General features: G+C 34.1%; 1 protein-coding gene across 1 annotated transcript in view; it reads left to right on the forward strand.

Moving 5' to 3' along the window:
• lrp1bb (low density lipoprotein receptor-related protein 1Bb) overlaps positions 1–20,789 on the forward strand; it is a 316,016-nt gene that overhangs the window by 141,576 nt on the left and 153,651 nt on the right. The window contains exons 22-27 of the mRNA XM_066688514.1: positions 4,059–4,259; positions 10,729–10,974; positions 13,363–13,560; positions 14,520–14,724; positions 17,673–17,837; positions 18,982–19,226. Of these exons, the coding sequence (XP_066544611.1) occupies positions 4,059–4,259; positions 10,729–10,974; positions 13,363–13,560; positions 14,520–14,724; positions 17,673–17,837; positions 18,982–19,226 (1,260 nt within the window). The remainder of the gene's footprint in view (positions 1–4,058; positions 4,260–10,728; positions 10,975–13,362; positions 13,561–14,519; positions 14,725–17,672; positions 17,838–18,981; positions 19,227–20,789) is intronic.

Genomic DNA, 20,789 nt, shown 5'->3' on the forward strand with positions numbered 1-20,789 from the left:
AAATAAAATAAAATCCTAAACCGCATGCAGATAAAAAAGCTATACAAAATGTATAATTAACAAAAAATAAACATGCATTTAATGTATTGTATTTCCATAAAATGTTTACAGCATTGTCGTTACCTTCTATATCATAAAAGCGAGCCCCTTAAATAAATATGCAAATAACAATTCCTGAAGTATATGAAGTATTTTCTAGGTCACACAATTATATCTTTTGGTGATGGGTCTTTAATCACAAGCTCATTTTTTGATGTCCCAGCTCAATATTCCAGTCACAAGCTCCCAGCAGGGTGAATCGTCTCTTTGCAAATTAAATGATAATTAAACTTCTCCCTTTCTACGGATTCTTGGAGAATGAATTCCATTATATTCTTTGGTATATCAATATTGTATGTTTCAAAAAGCACTGTAGTACGCCATCCTCTTCACAAAGAAGCAGTAAAGGCCTCTGTCTGGTCAGCGCTGCTTCCTGAGTTAATCAAAAGTAAAGCCCCCCGCTGTCCTTGCAAGCTTTCCCACAGACACACACACAGAATGTAATTTCTGCCATGCTCAGCCCGGCTAGTCGTGACTAATCGCACTCGGCAGGACTTTTTGGCAGAGCTTGACCCGCAGGCCTTTTTGGCATTGCCATAGTGCGTCTTCTCCGGAGAATCATACAGTAGGTGATGCTGAGGAGAAATCCTACTCTGTGTTAAAGTATCCTTACATGCGCATTGATGTATTACATTGGGGGCATTTAAACCTCCCTCATAGCTCTCAGGCGGGTGTCCTTCTGCTCAGACTGTGCAGGGTGTTGGCCTTCAATGTGAACCAGACATCGGGCTGGCAAGAGAATGAACTTTTCTTTTTTTGAATGTCTTGGCTGAGAAGGAAAAGGCAATGCTTCATCTCAAGCCAAAGTTTCCGGGTGAACAATTGAGGTCATCTGGGTTTTGAGAACATTGTCTTGGAGGCGAGACCTGCTGCTTGCTAAGTTGGCAGATATTCATTTACCTGGTCTTGCTTCAGCTTGAATATTTAATACCTATGAATAAAGTCTGTTCTTCCCAACTGCTACAGTGCTATGTTACCACAGCCATCCCTAGACAGTTACTCTGACCAGCTGAGCTGCACATAACTGCATGACACATGGCTATATATTGGTTGTGTGGCAGGGACATATACCCATTTAACCACATGTTACTCGTATATGTTTTTACAATGAGGTCAGGTATCCATTTTCTAGTTATGTGTATGTGGTGGATAGGGAAAATAACAGATAATGGCTATTGCTTTTTAGCATTTAGGTTAGAATACTTACATGTTCAAAGCTTGCATTATATTTAAATTTTTTCACCAGAATAACTTGAGAGGATTTAGCATGTATTACTATTATATTGATCATATATAAAGAAACTTAAGCCATCATCAAACATTTAGTTCCAGTGATATCAAGTTACTACTATGTAGTAATTGTTTTCACAAATACAGATAGGTCCATACATATTTGGACAGTGACACAATTGTCATAATTTTGTCTCTGTACACCACCATAATGGATTTGAAAGGAAACAATATGTGCTTTAAGTGTAGACTTTCATCTTTAATTTGAGCGTAGTTACATCCAAATTGGGTGAACAGTGTAGGAATTACACCTATTTTTATATGTGGTCCCCCTAATTTTAGTGGCTCAAAAGTATTTGAACAAACTAACATAATCATGAATTAAATTGTGAGTTTCAATACTTGGTTGCAAATCCTTTGCAGTCAATGACTGCCTGAAGTCTGGAACCCATAGACATCACCAGATGCTGGGTTTCTTCCCTGGTGATGCTCTGCCAGGCCTGTATTGCAGCTGTCTTTAGTTCCTGCTTGTTCTTGGGGCGTTTTGCCTTCAGTTTATGTTTCCTTTCAAATCCATTGTGGTGGCGTACAGAGCCAAAATGATGACAATTGTGTCACTGTCCAAATATTTATGGACCTAACTGTACATATTGAAGCTAAGATTACTTTGTTTCAAATGGACACATTTAAATCATTATATAGACCATTCCATCAAATCAGAATTATTCACTTATTTACAAAACATTTAAAAAAAGGGAACCCTTTAAATAAAACGATTGATATATGTGGCAAATCTTTATTAGTCATGTTGAATTTATTATCAGTAATTACATTTTGGGAAACCTAACTACTTTCACACAATTAGACAGTGAGGATGACTTTATGTTTGTGTGCGAGGTCTGAGGGGCTAAATATTTTTCTGTAATGTCTATAGTGAGCTTGCAGCTCATTTAAATTGCTTTCTTTCCTTGCTACCATGCTACATTTTTTACTTTGTTTTAGAGTTAATTAATTTAATCATCTCCTATAGCAGCTCAGCCTATTTTGTTTTGTGACAAATATGTATGATTAGGTTATGTTACTCTACAGCTAGCCATCATATTTGCTGCATTAAAAAGTTTATCTTAATTGGTTTATGAAATGAACTTCCGTGGGAAGTAAGTAAAGCCATATGAGTTAATTTCATATTTGTTTCTGTACAAATGAAAAATGCCATTGCTGTTGATATGGACATAGTGTGAAGGCAAAATAAAGAAGATATGGTAAGCAAAAAGAATTGTGGTAACTTTTGGCACACATCTATAGAACGTTCAATTTAATTTTAATGTTGTATTAATATTATATATTTAATTATGTATAATATGTAATGTTACTGATAAGCACAACAGAGTAACATTAGATATATTTTGGAAATGTAGTTCAACATAACAACATTCACCTCATTTAATTCCAGCAGCTTATTTAGTTCTTGTTAACATTTCAATTCTACATTGATTCTACATATAAAATGTTGTTGAATAACAAGTTTAATATAATGCATGATTCCTGGTAGACCCCTTTTAATTATGTAATAATGTATGATTTAAAGTCAGGATCAATCACCGTGACTATTTTTTTTTTTTATGACAACTGTACTCTGATGTAGATAACTCATGTAGACCATGTCTGTACTAAATGTAAAACAAGTTTTAAATGTTCCCCCAAGAATATTTTTTAAATAAATAAAATCCATGATTGACATGCATTGTAATAACATGGTATAAATCTTGGCATTCATACAAGATCAAGCTACCCTTAATAAAGTTACTGACATGTCCTGTCGTTCCTCATTCAGTAAAAGCCACTTATTGAATATGAACATCACAAAGCTCACATTATCACTTCACTAACATGAACACGAAGGGTAGCATGGATGTTAAAAAACTGTGTAGTATACAGGATAACAATATTGAGTACAAGTAAAAACCTGAGATCAGATATCAAATTGCAGGGTGTCATTTTGTACTATTTTTCAAGCTTACAAATAAGATAAATCCAGAAAATCCCAAATATGTAGACTGCAACTGGTTAAGATAAATACTTTTCAATACTGTTTTTTACTCTCAATTTTCAAAGACAGCTGTGATGACAACAATTGTCCAGCAAATATTAAATACAGAAGACAATATATAACCCGAGAGAGTTAAAGATGCCAGTACAAATAAAAACGGCCGGCCGCACCGTGTTCTCCCCACACAAAGTGCAGAACGAGAACAAAAAAAGATGGAATTTTAAAATGAAACCCAGATCTATGCTATTACAATTCAAACGTGTGCTTTCATGAATATAATGGTTGCTGAAGTACTGTGTACATTAGATATGCAATCCTCCTAATGAATAGTGGAAGCGGTTAAGGTCAGAACAGAAAGACTTTATGATCAGAGATTCAGAATTGATCAGATTCTGTGTTCACCTTTTCCTGGAGATGAGACAGCAGGGGGGCTGGTGTCTCAGCCTGGCAGGGTACAGACAGCAGACTTTCTTTCCGTTTCTTTCGTCTTAACTCACATAGCCAGTGGCTCTAATAATGTAGATTTTCTGTTGTTTGATTATTCCACGCGTTGTTAGCTAGACATCTTAAGAATAATTTCCTACAAAAATGTGTTCAAAAGTTTTATTAGTTTCTAGTTCATTTTTTTTCTGTATCCTGTTCATTTTCAATTGTGACAACCCTTGTTTTTTAATAACAGGGAAGTGCATCAGCAAGAACTGGGTTTGTGATGGAGACAACGACTGTGAAGACCTTTCTGATGAGGAAAACTGTGAAAATGCTATCTGTAAGCCTCCAAAATACTCCTGTGGTAATGACACCTCCACATGCCTCTTGCCCGAGAGAATCTGCAATGGGAAGATTGACTGCTCTGATGAATCGGATGAGGGGCCTCTGTGTGGTAATGCATTTTATTTTTCAATTGCTTTATAACAATTATTGTTGCTCCTGGATCAAATCAGTTTTTTGTTTGTATATTTGCATGGAAGTATTCACAGAAACAAGTACTGGATGTACTGAAATAAGTGTTACATTGACATGATAACTATTAAAGTAAACATATTACTGTAGCTATATAAAATTGTTCCAGGCTAATATTTAAAATTAGTTTTCTGTTCATTGATGAATTTTTGATGTTTTCAAAGCAGTAGGAATGCATCTCACCAGAAACATGTGTCGCTCACCTGCTGATGTAACCTTAGCCATTTCATTGCAATTGAAATACAGGATTTGTACTTGTACTTTAATGGTACAGGCATTCCAATGAGTGCTTCAAGAAGGAGCTTCAGTTCGAAAAACAGGATGAAGGAATTCCTAAGAATGAGTCTGAAAAGCAGTAAAATAAGGCTTAGATACATGGGAGACTTGTCCTGTGAAATACTTATCTATTCAGATTAAATTTAGCCTATATCGATCCACTGCTGGCTGAAGGCCTCCCCAACATGTTTCTCATAAGTCTTTAAACTAGATTTGAAAGCATTCAAGGTAACCGAATTCCTGATTACTAGCGGAATGGTGTTCCAAATCTAGTGGCTTATTAAACTACCAGCTGTGAGAAACAGACACTCGATTTGATCTTTCAGATTTATTATAGTGCTTGGTAATTTTTTTCATGGAAAATTACAAATTAGCAGTTTTATTATTTCCATTATAATTATATTTTGATTACTACTATATAACATATAAATGGCTTTCTCATGTAGGAAAGTAAATTAAAACAATTCACTGCAGGACAACTGGAGTAATTTTATGACTGGTGTCAGCGATATGCAAATTATACTGTAAATAGTTCATTGGAAGGCATATGCAGACCCAATTGTAATTACTGTATAACTTAATATTGATTGTACTTGTTTATTTATGTTTTTTTTTTTTTTTACAATCCTTGTTTAATTGTTGAAACAAGAGTGGTCAATATGGTTACAGCTGTTTTAACAAAACTTGATGAATGTGTAATATTTTTAATGGTGGTTATATGGGGTTCCAATCTTTGAGTGACACATGCACATGCTTTCATATTCATATTATGTTAAGAATTCTCGACAACCAAAACACACCAAATAAATGTATATATGGGTACATGCGAAATATTAACTGACCAAATTCAGATTTAATGAAATTATATTTTAATGTAAAATATTTACAGTAAAATGCCAGCACAAGATAACCTATTTTGCACTTTTTATATAATTAAATTAATATACTTTTATTCAAATGAGTAGTGCATACTATTTTTATTTTCTTAAATGTATTTAAAGATTCCATTCAAGGACCCACTAGTTTACTATTTACTACAATAATTTTAGGTATATATGTTCCTTTCCAAAATATTTGATATGCCGACTTTCTGAATGACTCCACTGTTTACTGCTGCCAGTAGCAAATTTCAAAAGTAAAATGATATGTCTTGCACTGTTGTTAATGCCTATAGAGCTGGGCCATACCTCCCTATATACTGTGTGAGACTTCCCTCTAATCCTTTATCGCAATACGACCACTTAGACGATTATATATTGGAGAAGATTGGTACATCAACACATGTCTGGGACGTCTAAACTGCTGCCCTGGTAGTCACAAACAGTGATAATAGGAGCATTAATGATGAGATTTGAGTGTTCAGAAATGTCTACATATGTCAAGCATCTTGTTAAATAAATGGCATTCAGATTTATTTTTCTTTTTTCTTTTTGGCTTAAAAACTGTTTTTCTTGTAGAGATGATGGGTAAAAAATTGCCTATTTGATAAACATTGAGCCTGACATTGAATTAATATGATTAGACCATTTCTACATGTAGTGAATTAGGTGTAGCTAAACCAAATATGAAGGTCCCACTTTTCGAGTGGACCTGGATCTGCTGTGGATCTGTCCTTTTGTTGATGTATTCACCTAAATTGGCACATTAGGATGTCTTTTCTTTCCAAAAGTCAACATATCTGGAGAAACCATGTGTTTTTGTTAAGGGCTTCCAGAAACTCGAATAATGATTGAAGAAGTATATTAATAATGAAGATTTGATGTGTATGGTATCTGAAGATTGCGTGACATTCTGTTCTAGTACATGCTTGCCACTAATTAAATGCATTCATGTACATCTATTTATCTGACAACGTTTTAAGCACTTTGAAATGTTATATGCTGCATAATAGTTTTGATGAAATCAATGGGAACATTTTCAAGGATATTTTTTCATTTTATGAAATAAAATACAAAATGTTACATTTCCATCTGCTTGAATGGCTAATGTCAACATATAAATGCTAATGTGCAAGTTTCCTCCTCATCAAATCAGTAATATTGATCAGCTGTTCTTTCTGGACAACTGATCAGTTTTGCCCGTTGCTAATCAACTTTAAAATCCTGTATTGTCTTAAAGTGTGTTGGTGGCTATGGAGTTATATAGTCATCCTACTTATTCTTAAGTTTGGTGAAGAGGACTTAAGAGGATTTGAAATCCACTCAATTAATCTTCTTGAAATAGTTCAAGCTGACAAAATAATTCCAGCTACTTCTAAAAGTTCACTAATGGTTTCTGAAACTTTCCCGTTGTCATCTCCTTTGTAGTAGTGTAATGGGGCTTATAGTGTATGAGTTCATTACAGTGACATCATCAATCTCTGAACGTGGTAGAGTGTGCAAACCTCCCATCTGGAGTATTGAATAATCTCTATTAGTGTGGACCATTTGAGACAGAAAAAGGCTGTATCTGAACATTAATTTGTGTTTTTTGGTTTTTTAATATCACTGAGCAATATACCTTGAGCAGAACAATATAAATATTGGTATTCAACATTTCTTTCATGACGTGAGCTGCAGTCATACCGTATATAGACAAAATAAGAGATCACACTGTAAGTATTGTTGTTGTTATTATTATTGATAGCAGTAGTAGTATTAGTCATAGTCATTTTAGTTGTAGAGTAAATAAGAGTAATGTTCTATTTATCTTCCACTATCACAGGACAGTGCTTTTATTTTTCTTTGTTTCTTTGATTTTAATTTATTTATTCTCTGACCTTATATGTATAAAGGACACAGAATGTATTCAAATTGTTTTTGCAGGGGGCAAAAAAGTCATTGTTACTGTAAACATGTACTGTAGGTTGACATTCATAACTGTGCATGACCACGAGATATTCTGGATAATTTAAGGGAAATGCAGCCCCAAGAGACGCTCAAGACCCTTCCACATATAAATGAACACCTTTTGTTATCTTTGTTTAAACCATATATCCAAAGGCGAAGAAATTACCAAGTCTGGGACATCATTTAAATCTTTTTGCAGATAACGCCAGTCAAAACAGGTCTCAATAATGCCTTGCTGGTGTGTAAATTCATTTTATTGGCCTGAGCTCCTTATCGCTTCCATACTAAATTATATCCAGTAGGTGTTAAAAGGTGCAATTATTTTCCTATTTTTATCTTGCCTGTAAAAAATAAAAATAAACTGCATGAAGATTTAGCATACACTCAGAAGCTGGTACGTTGGCTCTGAGTATTAATGCTTACAGTTGTTTAGCCATACATTTCACCTTCATTAAACATTTTGTCCTTGGTAGCGCAGTTATTATGTTTACAAATAGAGTTATTTCTTATACTGTTTCAGCAAGATTTCTCTCATGTGTTTGGGCACTTTCAAAAACGAACAAAGATGGATACCGAAGGTACACTACCCCCATTTTGTAGATGTTCGATAGACGTGTGTAAGGTGTATTGAAGAAAAAGGGTCAGGAGGGATTTTACCAAGTATAATCTGTTAGTGTGGGCAGGCAAACATTAAAGTTCATTTCATACAGCATTAGCAAAGCCACACCAGGGATTACAGACCCCTGGAAAGATAGAATTCTCTGCATTATCAGTAGAAATACTCTACTTCCCCTAAGGTAGTTTATAGCCAATTAGATCATAGTCCAAGACATCCAGAGGTTTGATTAATTCAAGGCAGCACACCAGGATAGTTCTCGATTGTAACCTCCTGGTGCGTGTTGCTCAGAAACCTGAGAACCCACAGTACATTGCATGGAGAAAATTTAGTTATTTTCTCTTAAGGCTGTTAAGAGTGTTTTAATCATAGAACGATAGGAATCCTGCTCAAGTAGTGCTCATTTTGTGTGATTTGAATAATGTTCAGAAGCTAGAACAGTCAAATGCAGATGTGGGTTTTTGCGTGTGCGTGCTATGAATCATTTTGAATGATTTATGAATATCAAAATGAATCACTCACAAAATCTAGCATTAAATGTGGTTAGTTAATTACATTAAATGTGTATATTCATTGAGATATACAAAAAAAGCTGTAAATATGTAAAATGTGATGTTCGAGTGTTTGCAAGATGTTATTGGTTGATCATTAACTGGAGATTGTTTGTAAGGTGTGGCAATAAGATCAAAGTATTGTTTTAAAACTCGGTGAGGTGCAATGTGGCATTCTTTTTTGTTTTCTGTCTAACAGAATGGCATTGAGTTTGTTACAATGGCAGCATGAATACCTTATCTTGCCTCCCTTCATGTGAGATTTCCTCAAGGTTAGATGTTTTCCTTCTGTGTTGTTCTCTGTCATTCTCTGATGCCATTAGTTTCAGTTATTCAGTAGAATAGTCTGGGATTCCACAGCAATTGGATGACACTTATCACACACAAATCTACCTATAACTTGCTGCAAACTCCGAAGATGGGAATCTCAATGTTGTTTTACTGCCTACTGGGAGTCCATAATAACACAGATGTGTTGATAAATTGATTTCAATGCCTTTTAATAATTTCCTCTCACCAGTTGTAATGCAAACTGTCTTGAAGCTCTCCTATTTTTATTGCCCAGGGGGACATTTTTTTCCCCTCAAATTGCCAATTGTTAATCAGCTCACCAAATATGACCCACAGGAGACAAGAGAGATAAATATCAAGCTTATGTGTCCTTCAAAATGTGTGCTGTCAGCCCACGTGCTTCTTCTCACACTGCAAATCCCCAGTATAGGCTGTGAAGGTTTAAAAAATGTAGGGAGCCCTACTGCAGCTTTAATGATAACTGTGCAGACTCTCAGTAAGCCACAGGACTTACTATTGCACAGAAAACATGGACATTTACATGTACAGCCATTAGGGAGCCTGTTTTTGTGGGACATATTTGAGATTTAATTGTTTTGTTCTCTTTGGCTGATCTTAAAAGTAAATGATGAGCATTTAAATGTCTGAACACCAGAATATATTAATAAATAATGTCAAATTTGCACATTTTGAAATTGTTCATTTTTTGAATTTTAAATTGACTTGAATTGAAAAATACAAAGTTGCAACCTGTTGATAGTCTGTTTCAGCTCATTCAGATAGGTCAATTAACTAGCCTAACGCCTAAATAGTAATCTGTATGTTTATTCTGAACTGTGATAGCGCATTGAAGTGCAGAAAGCAGAGACTTATCACTATAATTCACTGTATTACATCAGGAATTTATAGTTTTGAGTTTTCAGGGGACTCTACACCTAGCCCTAGCCAATTTGATTAGTTAACTGTAATTTGATTTCTAAATCTAAAAACTTAAGCTTAGCTTGGGCATATTTTCAAATTTGTTATACTGCATTTCAGTTTAGAAAAGCGAGACTGTACACCATTGTATTAAATCAGTAGGTCATATGTCCCAAATGAAAACTTAGCAATATTTAATTTTTGCATATGCCAATTTGGAAGCGATGTATGACATATTCAATATTTCATTAATAAATCATTCCTACCACCATCAAACAACTCTACACATCAGAAGAGGCTCATCAACTTTGGTGGGAATGGTTGGGAAGCACTGGTCTAGTATCCAATAAGTGTGTATAAGTGTTGCCCTACACAATTAATATAAAGCCACTGATTATGTAACATTGTGGGACTTCAAAATTGTCTTAGTATTATGATGATTATTAAAATTTTATACCATTTCTGTTACAGTGTTTCACTACACCATAGACCTTTTTTCTGAGGTTGTCTGTGGGTTTCTTTATTGAGATTGTAAAAAAGAACAAACTTTTAAGGGTTCATTGCTATTGACAATGTGTACATTTATGAAGAATTTAATTGCAGAGGGATATTATTTTTCCCACTTACCTTAATTACCCAGAGGTGCACTGAACTGAATTGAAATTCAGAAAAGATGTACAGCATTAATGGTGACCTCGATGCCTCCTTTAACCTCCTGTGGAATCTCATTTAATGGGGCCTTGGTGACAAGAGTCTTCCATAAGCATAAGCCTTCTCTCTCAGATGTATAGTTTGTTTGTTTATTTATTTGATCAGCACAGGTTATCAATTTCCTTCAATGAGAGATTATTTTTGAATACAGTTATTCAAGGGCCTCGATGTATCTTATTGTTTTCTCTCATTCCCTAGATGAATGCTCTCTTGATAATGGTGGTTGCAGTCACCGGTGTGCAGTGGCTCCAGGGAAAGGAATTGTTTGTTCATGCCCAGCGGGACTTCATCTGAACTCAGACAACAAAACCTGTGAAATGGTGGATTACTGTACCAGACACCTCAAGTGCAGTCAAGTGTGTGAGCAGTACAAAACCACTGTCAAGTGTTCTTGCTATGATGGGTGGAAGCTCGGTCCTGATGGAGAGAACTGCTACAGCACAGGTAAAAACAAACTAAATAAAAGCCGGATATACACAGTTGAGTAATTTATGAACAACTTGTCACATTAAAGTTTGGTGTGTATAGAAATGATTAAAAAAGGCAGACAGTGGGGAAATTAATGTAAATGTCGTATGTCAATTGAGCGAGGAAAGGTGATAATCGAAAAATGACTTGTGTCTTCACCTTATTATCACGTCTAAGTCTGTTTAGCTAATTGTAATATAGCACAAGAAAAAGAAGCACCTCCATGTATATATATATATATATATATATATATATATTTTTTTTTTGGAAATTCACTGACAAGGAAAATATATTGATGTTACTCAATAGATTTTTTTTAAGGATTGATGCTTATATATTGATGTACATGGAAATATTTGTAAATATCTCGAAAGAACATTGAACATATTGATTTTCACTATGTACTAGTTTGTTGCATGTTCTTACTTAGTATAATACTTAGCCAACTATGTATTTATTTCTGTCTAGGATCATTGTTGCATGTACCAGACCTTAAAATAGGAATTCACCTGGGAAGAAAACTTTAAATTACTTATGTAAAAATATATAATGGATATTAGATGTGCTTATGATAAGTAAATGCCATTACAGTTGATAAAATACTGTGATTTAATCCAGTAAATTTGGAATCCTTCCACTGCAAATCATAACATCACTAGTGCAGGCAACAATTCCATCAGCACCGATCTATCGTGCCAGAGATCACATTCTTTCTGTTCAGATAGTCAACATAATCTGTGTATTTCCTTGAATCTATTTTCAATTTCATCTTACAAAATCCAGGTAACAATAAAGCAGATGTGAATCAAATTATTTGTGGATAAAATCTGGTATTTCTTTCTACACTTCTATTTGAATCCCATTACAACAGGTGAACCCATTGCATCACATGGCATTAAAATCCTATTTGAAAAGCTCAAATAATGCCATCCCATCAGGACAAAGGAGTGATAGTTACACACCTAAGAAAGAATAGATGATTCAAGTTTGATATTTCAGAAGTTAGAAAGAATGTCACATAAAATAATGTAATTTCTTTTAGCCTGTGTTTAGCCTGTGTTATTGTCTTCCTCAGGTATAAGTTGGTAAAAGTATCACCACTGTTGTCCTTGTTCACAAGAAAGGAGATGTGGAAGATCTGAAGAACTATTCCTATTCCTATTGTGCCTGGGCTTTATTAACTAGGAGAAAGCATTTGGTTCAATATATACAAAGTCAGTCTTCAGGGCTCTAAGAAATCAAAACATTGATACATCTTATTAAATACATCTAAAACAATGCCACATCAGCAAACTGACTGCACCAAGATATTGACAAGATCAAGATCTGCAAAGGAGTACACATCAAGGAGACACAATCTCTCTAAAACTCTTCACTGCAACTCTTGAAGAAGTGTTCAAGACTTTTAACTGGGAAGAAAATGAACTAAGTTAAATGAAACTTACTGGAACAACCTACAATTTGCAGATAACATTGTAATCTTTTCACAAATATCTGGTGACCTGCAGCTTCAAATTCAATAACTTTTGGAATCCAAATATGACAGCTGGACCTAAAATGACCTAAAATGTCCAACACAATTGCTAAAACTTTGAAAATGTAATTGGATTGAAAGGAAATCTACCCATTTGCTTGAAGAGAAGAATATTTCATCAATGTATACTACCACTTATGGCTCTGAAACCTGGTCACCAAAGGGTCAAATAACACAGAAACACAATAAAAAGAAGAGAGGAAAAATAAATAAATGGGTCTGAGAACTAACATAAGGATGTGACATCACTGAAGAGTGAACATATTAAAATGACAATGGGCTGGACACACTGCAAGAATAACAGACCACAGATGAACAAAAGCAGCAATAGAGTGGGACCCAAGAAATGAAAAAAGACAAGCAAGATGACCGCATAAAAGATGTTAAGATGAAATAAGATTTGCTGGTGTGACCTGGAAAAGAGATGTTGTACATCTAAACAAGTGGGAATATGTTGGGGTGGCTAATGACCGATGCTGCTGCTGCTGATATATCATTAATATTTTTCCAATAGGCATTGGCAGCCTTGGCAACTTTCTCTGAAAATCAAATAATTAAGTTTCAAATGATCCTGGGTTGCTTGCTTTCAAACTTTTGGCAAATTACTTGTGACTGATGATAAAATAATTAATTTCAAAATATATAATTTGATCTATTTATATGTCCAATTCTATATCAAATAGATTTAGAAACATAAAACATGCTGTACAACCCTACATTTCAGATGTGTAACTATGGATTAATTACTTTGATGTAATACAAATTATATAAAATAACTTTTTTTTTTTATTCATTTACAGCTGAGCTTGTTTTTCCCTTTTTTCTGACAGATCCCTTTGAGGCTTTCATCATTTTTTCCATCCGTCATGAGATCAGACGGATAGATCTTCACAAGCGAGACTACAGCCTGCTGGTTCCAGGTTTAAGAAACACCATAGCTCTTGACTTCCATTTTAATCAGAGCTTACTTTACTGGACTGATGTTGTGGAAGATAAAATTTACAGAGGAAAGCTTTCTGATGCTGGAGGTACATATAAGAATACATTTTGAGATTAGACTATTTATAGTGAAAGCAACTATCATGTTTTAACATTTAGACATACGGATTGGTTGTGCTCCTCCTCTTGCAGACTTACTTTTTTGAAACTACAGTCACTGCTTTAGCCACTTGATGTGTGTACAGAAATCGCAGGATCATAGAAATTAAACACCTCTTAGGGAAGGGTCTTTGCACTGACATCACGTTGACTTCACACCACTGTACAGACAGGAGTTAAATGTACTTTTAAGATTTTCTTTTGAGAGCAGATTTGTATATATGTAATGATTATGTTTTTCAGTGGCAGAGTATTTTAAGCATAACCTGTATGTGTATAACTAATGAAACACACAAGAACTGGTCGGTGGGCTTTTACACTTATGTATCATAGAAGTGTGCTTTTTAGAGTTAGTAAACACTTATTTTTCCATCACACATTGTCTTCTAAACTGTGATAAAGCTCATATTCAGGCGATGTTGATTATACATAGTAAATAATAGATAAACATTATTAAACTAAAGAGAGATGAATGGGTGAGAATGGTTTAATTACCTGTAACAGACTGACTACATGTATTCTGCTTACTCATAATATTTAACATTGTTTCAGGCTTCCATCAGTAGGCAGCACTCATTTCAGACTTCTTTAGTTGAATTCAGGTTTAAGAATAGATTCTTATATATATATATATATATATATATATATATATATATATATATATATATATATATATATTTTTTTTCCCCTTTTTTCAATGTATGTTCCTTAATATGACATTTTCTGTTAAATAAGGAAATGTACTCATAAGGTCTTTGGATACATTGTATGCTAACTGGTAATGACTCATACTACACGTTAAAAAAAGCAAACAAGATTGTTGAATTGTGTATATTAAAATGGCTCTCCCTTTAATTTGGTATTCATGAGAAAACCACTGTTGTTGCAGGTGTTACAGGAATTGAAGTTGTTGTGCAACATGGTTTGGCAACTCCAGAAGGCTTGGCAGTGGACTGGATAGCTGGAAATTTTTACTGGATTGACAGTAATCTGGATCAGATTGAAGTGGCTAAACTGAATGGTGACATGCGGACAACATTAATAGCAGGCGGGATGGAACACCCAAGAGCAATTGCTTTGGATCCTGGATATGGGTGCGTTTACACTCTTTTCATTCTACTTTTGATGCTGTTTTATAGTTCATGATTTGCATTTAGCCTAACAACATGACCTACAAAACAAATTAAAACATTATTTTGCAGATCTGTCCAAAGAGTTGGAATGTCTCTTTCAAGGGAATGTAAGCTGACCTTCTGTGTCCAGAGATACTTTTCGACATACTCTTTGTTGTATCCTGTAATGAATAATGTGCTTTGAGATATATTGTTAGTTTAGATCTATTTTATGGCCGCATATATCCCAGTCATGTTTGCTCATTCTCAAGCAGCTGTAGCTCGGTAAAAGTAGTAAGAAAGTTGAATGGATTTGGTATGAGTCTTATATAACAAATATTACTACACAAGCAATAGGAAGCATTTAGGGTTTTTTAAATTGATCTGTCGCATAAATGTCTGCACATTTTTTACATATAAGAAAATCGCATAATAAAAGGCTTGCAAATGTTTCTAACTTATAGTAATAACAACACAAACACTGCACTCCTCCTTTTTACAGAATTAATATGTTTACTGTATAAACCTACTGACACTTCACTCTCTTACAGACTGTGTTATAAAACATTATATTAGCATTATATGATTTGTATGTTTATTTTTTGTCCCACAATGGTAAAGGTTTTTAGTCCTAAGTGAGCAACTGCAGCTGCTATGTAGTTCTGTGGCATTTCTCTTCTGAAGAATTGGGGCAGTCAAATACTGTATGCCTGTACCATCTGTTGTGTTCACGAGCGCTTATATTTTTTGCAGTAGGTACACATTTTTACAGTCTCTCAGCCATGGGGAAATGCTCGTGTTGCCCACTATAATTTCAGCCGTGTTCATGGTCTGAAAGGTCCTGTTCAGCTGAGGTCCTGCTCACTCTAGAGCAGAGTTTTATTTAGTAATAATTATTCCACATGCATGGTTTGTAGAAAAAAATAAAACTGGATTTTTTTACTGTTTTAATTACTACTTATTATTATTTGTTTATCAAAATATCCTTCCTCACAGCTATTATGGATTACTTTTTCACTCTGCTGTGAAGCTCATCTTATACCATTATGGTTATTATAATAATTTTTGAAGAGGTACAGCCACGTTTTGCCTGTAACATAAGTAGATACTTGTTTGTCACCATTAACCTTTATGGGGGAGTATGTATTTACACAAAGATTAAAAATTCCAGTCTTTGATGTTTAACGGAAAGGTGATAATCTTTCCTCTTTCGAGTTGTGTTCAAAAACAGAAAAAAATTCAGAAGCGCCAAGACAATGTTTAAGAAGGCACTTTCTATTAAATAATAAATCAAAAAGTAAAGTTGCTGAAAACGTACGCCAAGATATTCCTCTGTTGTCTAACAACAGATGGTTTCATTCTTACGAAAGAAATGCCTCTTTAATTATGTTGCATTCTATTTATTAAGAATTCAAAGAGTAATTAAAATGTTAAATCAAAGAAAATTACTTCCAAAGTACGAAATAATTACCCAACCAAATATCTACTTTACCAGCATGGTTCTTTCGATATTTTTAAAAAAAATTATAATTATAAAAAAAAAAAACTGTAAAACCTACCAATAATATTCGTAGTATACTTTGCTTAAGGTATTCTTTTGAAAGGGGGTTTTGATAGCTTTACACTTTTTGCTGCTTTCAGTACTTGTTCTTAAATTCATGCAGCAAGATACTCACATTCTATTGGATCTGTACACCTCTTCAAGATGTTTCTACCTTCTTTGATCTACAGCTTCTCTTTTCCATGTCACGCCTGCAAAGTTTATTATTTAATCTTCCCATCTTTTATGTGGGCAACTTTTGGGTATTTTCTCCTCTCATGTGATCCATTCGATAGCTTCCTTTGTCCATTTCAAAAACATAAGCTTTAATTGTATCTATTAAGTGTTTGCTGTATTATATACATTTTATACTATTATACTTTATTTCAGGTTCTGGGAGGGTTTTCTGATTTATTTTTATAGTCTCCTGTTTGAGAAAATTATAATGTTACTTAGTTAATAGTCTCTTCCAAGCTATAAACACTGAGGAGGAATTAGCTTATTGGATGATTTCCATGTTAAAAAACTCTGCCTTGAACTTTTATGATGAGCATGTAATAATGTTTCTTGGGGTTATTGTAGTGTTTGTCTTTCCCTGTTGAGTCCTAAGCATTCATAAGAATTTGATTCTCTTCTATCTAATCACAATTTTCTAGAGTGTTAGCTTTCTACTATCTCTTATTCCAGAATATACATTATGTAAGATTGTATCATTAGGTTATTAACAAACATCTCAGGTTTAATGGAAAAAGGCTTACAGTTAGATCTTGGCAAGTTGTAAAAATAACGTGTGAAAACAGTGTATCACCCACCAACTCTGGAGCTAAAGCAAATGGCAGGTGTTACAGCATCAGGTATAAGGGTATTTAAATTGAATTAAATGAAGCATTTTCCCTTTTAATATTTAAAAAGAAAACATGTACACTTAATTGGCTATGAAACCCAACTTGGCCCACAGGAAACCAGATTAACTACCTAGAAAGTGTATGAAAAAGCAAATACAGTAGCAGTGCTTAAGAGTGCTGCATATGTTTACATGAATGATAATTTATTTAGATTGTATGCAATGAATTAAGGAAATAGATGGAGAGAGAAAACAGATACAAGGGATACTGTATCCCGTACAATACGTTATTTGTATTTTTCACACTTCTTTTCACAAATTCAGATCTTCCATTGCTTAAACAAGATTAGATTGCAATGACTGTACATACCTCAGTATATATAAATAAATTCATGCCAAATCCAAAACTCTCTAGGTCTTTAAATAAAATAAAATATAATGAAGAGTAAGTTTAAGGAAGTGTGAAATAATAATAGTTGTGCTAGTTGTTTAAAACATATAACGCTGTTAATGAAGGACGATTTTAATAGGTTCTCTTTTGTTTAGAATTCTCTTTTGGACAGACTGGGATGCCACGTTTCCCCGGATCGAAGCAGCGTCTATGAGCGGGATTGGGCGACGCATTGTTTTTAAAGATATGGAGATGGGAGCATGGCCCAATGGACTTACCTTAGACCACCTTGAAAAAAGGATAGTATGGACAGATGCAAGGTATGTAATATTTAGGTACAACACACACATTCAAATGGGAACAATGCCTCCTAAGTTTTGTATTTGTTTTTTAATAAGAACATAAGAAAGTTTACAAACGAGAGGGGGCCATTTGACCCATCGTGCTCGTTTGGTGTTTATTAATATCTAAGTGATCCAAGGATCCTATCCAGGCTATTTTTAAATGTTCCCAAACTTTCAGCTTCAACCACATCGCTGGGTAGTTTATTCCAGATTGTGACTACTCTCTGTGTAAAGAAGTGTCTCCTGTTTTCCGATGCACCATTTAGAGTCAATATCAAAGTAAATCAAAGTCTTATGCACAAACATCCACATAGCAACTGAAAGACAATACAGTGTGTTATTCAAATGTCATACACTCTACACAGGTCATACAGATACTCCAGCTTAACAGTCATAAATTGCATATATCTGTGACTTAATTAATGAGATACAGTCACAGTGTTATCATGAAGGAGTTGAATAGATGAACTGATGGATGCATTACCTGCCTACATAAATACTCACGTTAATTTAAATTTCAGGTGGAGCTAAATAATCTGGCAAGTCAATATGACACACACTATTCATTATAACTTGAAAACTATAACTACTGTATGTATATATATATATATATATATATATATATATATATATATATATATATATATATATATATATATATATATATATATATATATATACACATTTCTGCATCTGTGAGTAGATTTGATACAGAGCCCAATTTATTTACTTTAGTTTATGACTCAAACTATAATGCATATGGATAAATTAAGGGACAATTAACCTAAATAAGCCTATTGTGAAGAATAGCACACTTTAGGAAATGAATGAATCTGATGTATGATGTTTGCACCTGCTGAGTTGAAATGCATCTGATCTATTAATGTAAAAATAATGATATTCACATTTTTTAAAGAGTTTGTTTCTGAGAATGTAATTAGATTCAAACATTTTCCTCCGCCATCTCCTTTGTTTTGCAATAGTCCCACTGACAAGACAACAAATTAATGCTGCGAGATTCTTTCAAAGCATATATCCTCACTACACTAAAATGTCACCAAACAGCTTGCACTAAATCTGTTAGAAATGCCTTGTGATAGCGGAGTTTATCTTTCTGCAGGTCTGATGCTATTTACTCAGCCTTATATGATGGAAGTGGTATTATAGAAATCCTAAAAGGACACGAGTACCTCTCCCACCCGTTCGCTGTTTCCCTATTTGGAGGTAATGTCTACTGGACAGACTGGAGGACAAACACCCTGGCAAAAGCTAACAAGTGGACTGGGCGCAATGTCACTGTGATCCAAAAAACAAGCGCTCAGCCTTTTGATTTGCAGATCTACCATCCAAGCAGACAGCCCCAAGGTAATTAACTGTGCTCTTTACTGACTTTAAAGGGCTTCTGATACTGAGGGTCTATAACTCATACTGCAGGATTGCTTTTTATAGCCCTTCTTTAGGATTTGGTAGTAATCTTGCTAAGCTGCAGTGTCTCTGTTGCTCTTTTTTTGGTCTTGTCTGTTGTCATCTTATTTAGAGGTCCAAGATACCTACAGAATAAAGAACAAAAGTTTTTAAGTGTATACAATGATTTGAACTGAGGACTGTCTTTCTTTCTAACGATTAACTTTATTGGTGTTACGACATTTAACACTCTTCTCTCTCAGCAAATTGGAATGGCGATGGGAATTCCAGTCAAAATAATGGAAAGACATGTTAATTTTAAAGCACATTGGTAACAATACCTTCTTGGGATCTTCTTATATTGAATTACTGGAATTCCCTGGGCCTTGAAATATGCTTTAAATCCAGCTGTAGTTCTAGTGACATTTACTTGAGTAACGAGATCGGGAGATACTCAAATGACTCTTGTGCTTTGAAAAATTCAGGAACCTCAGGATGTTAATTGTTGATTAAAATAGACTGAGATGGGTATTAACAGATGGATGCCACCAAGCATAAAATAATACATGACAGTAAATCCAGTGACAGGTTTGTGTAGAAGGTTTGTGCCAGTTACAGGTCACAGGCCCTCAAAGTAAAATTCATTAAACTTATTCTTTAAACAGTATAAAAGAGTATTTAATGTAGTTGAAGTTGAAAGTGTTCACCCCCTTCATGGTATGAATGGTATATTGAATGGTATTCTGTAATTCATTAAGTTCAAATTAGTAATTAAACTATACTTGTTTATCAATTATATCTTTTTAGAGTTTGTTAAATGCCTAGAGAAAACTATAATGATTCCAGTTGATTGAACTGAGTAAACAAATAAAATATCCCATGTATTTGAAATAATGAAAAATAAGGCTGGGTGGTGGTGGTGTTTTAGCAAGAATCAACTAATTGAATTCAAGACAGATGTACATTTGTGTTATGGGGCCTTGTTAGAAGGATTTGTTTTTTAATATTACCATTAATTTTTTATTGGCAGACGCCCTTATATGTATAACATATGTGTAGTAGCAAACATATAATGCATTGATTAGTGCAGTAAAACATTAATTATTATTATCAAACACTATTATTTAATCTTGACAGGAAGTTAAAAGTAAATCTGATTTTTGATCACTTTAATAAAGGAAAGGTGATCTGTACTAACCTTCACTTAAGATTAGCTGCTTATGTATTTTAACATCTCCTTATTGCCCTGATAGGTTTAATTTATCTTTTCTGGCATGGTGCATGAATAAATTGTTAAAATGGCAAAAAATATATCAAGTCATTTCATGCTTTGATTGTGATCCAGCTAGATATTCCTTGTAGTTTTATGTTACCAGCTGCTAAGCCTTAAATCTCTGTTTACATAATTCTATAAGTAGCCCCTCATGATTTTTGGCAACTTTATTTATACAGTTAATTTTGCTGTGAAATAAATGTGAAGTATTAGATTGTGATAAAATATCTTAATAGGCATTATTTACCAAA

This window comes from Amia ocellicauda, chromosome 16, assembly GCF_036373705.1.
Source record: "Amia ocellicauda isolate fAmiCal2 chromosome 16, fAmiCal2.hap1, whole genome shotgun sequence".
NCBI lineage: Eukaryota > Metazoa > Chordata > Actinopteri > Amiiformes > Amiidae > Amia > Amia ocellicauda.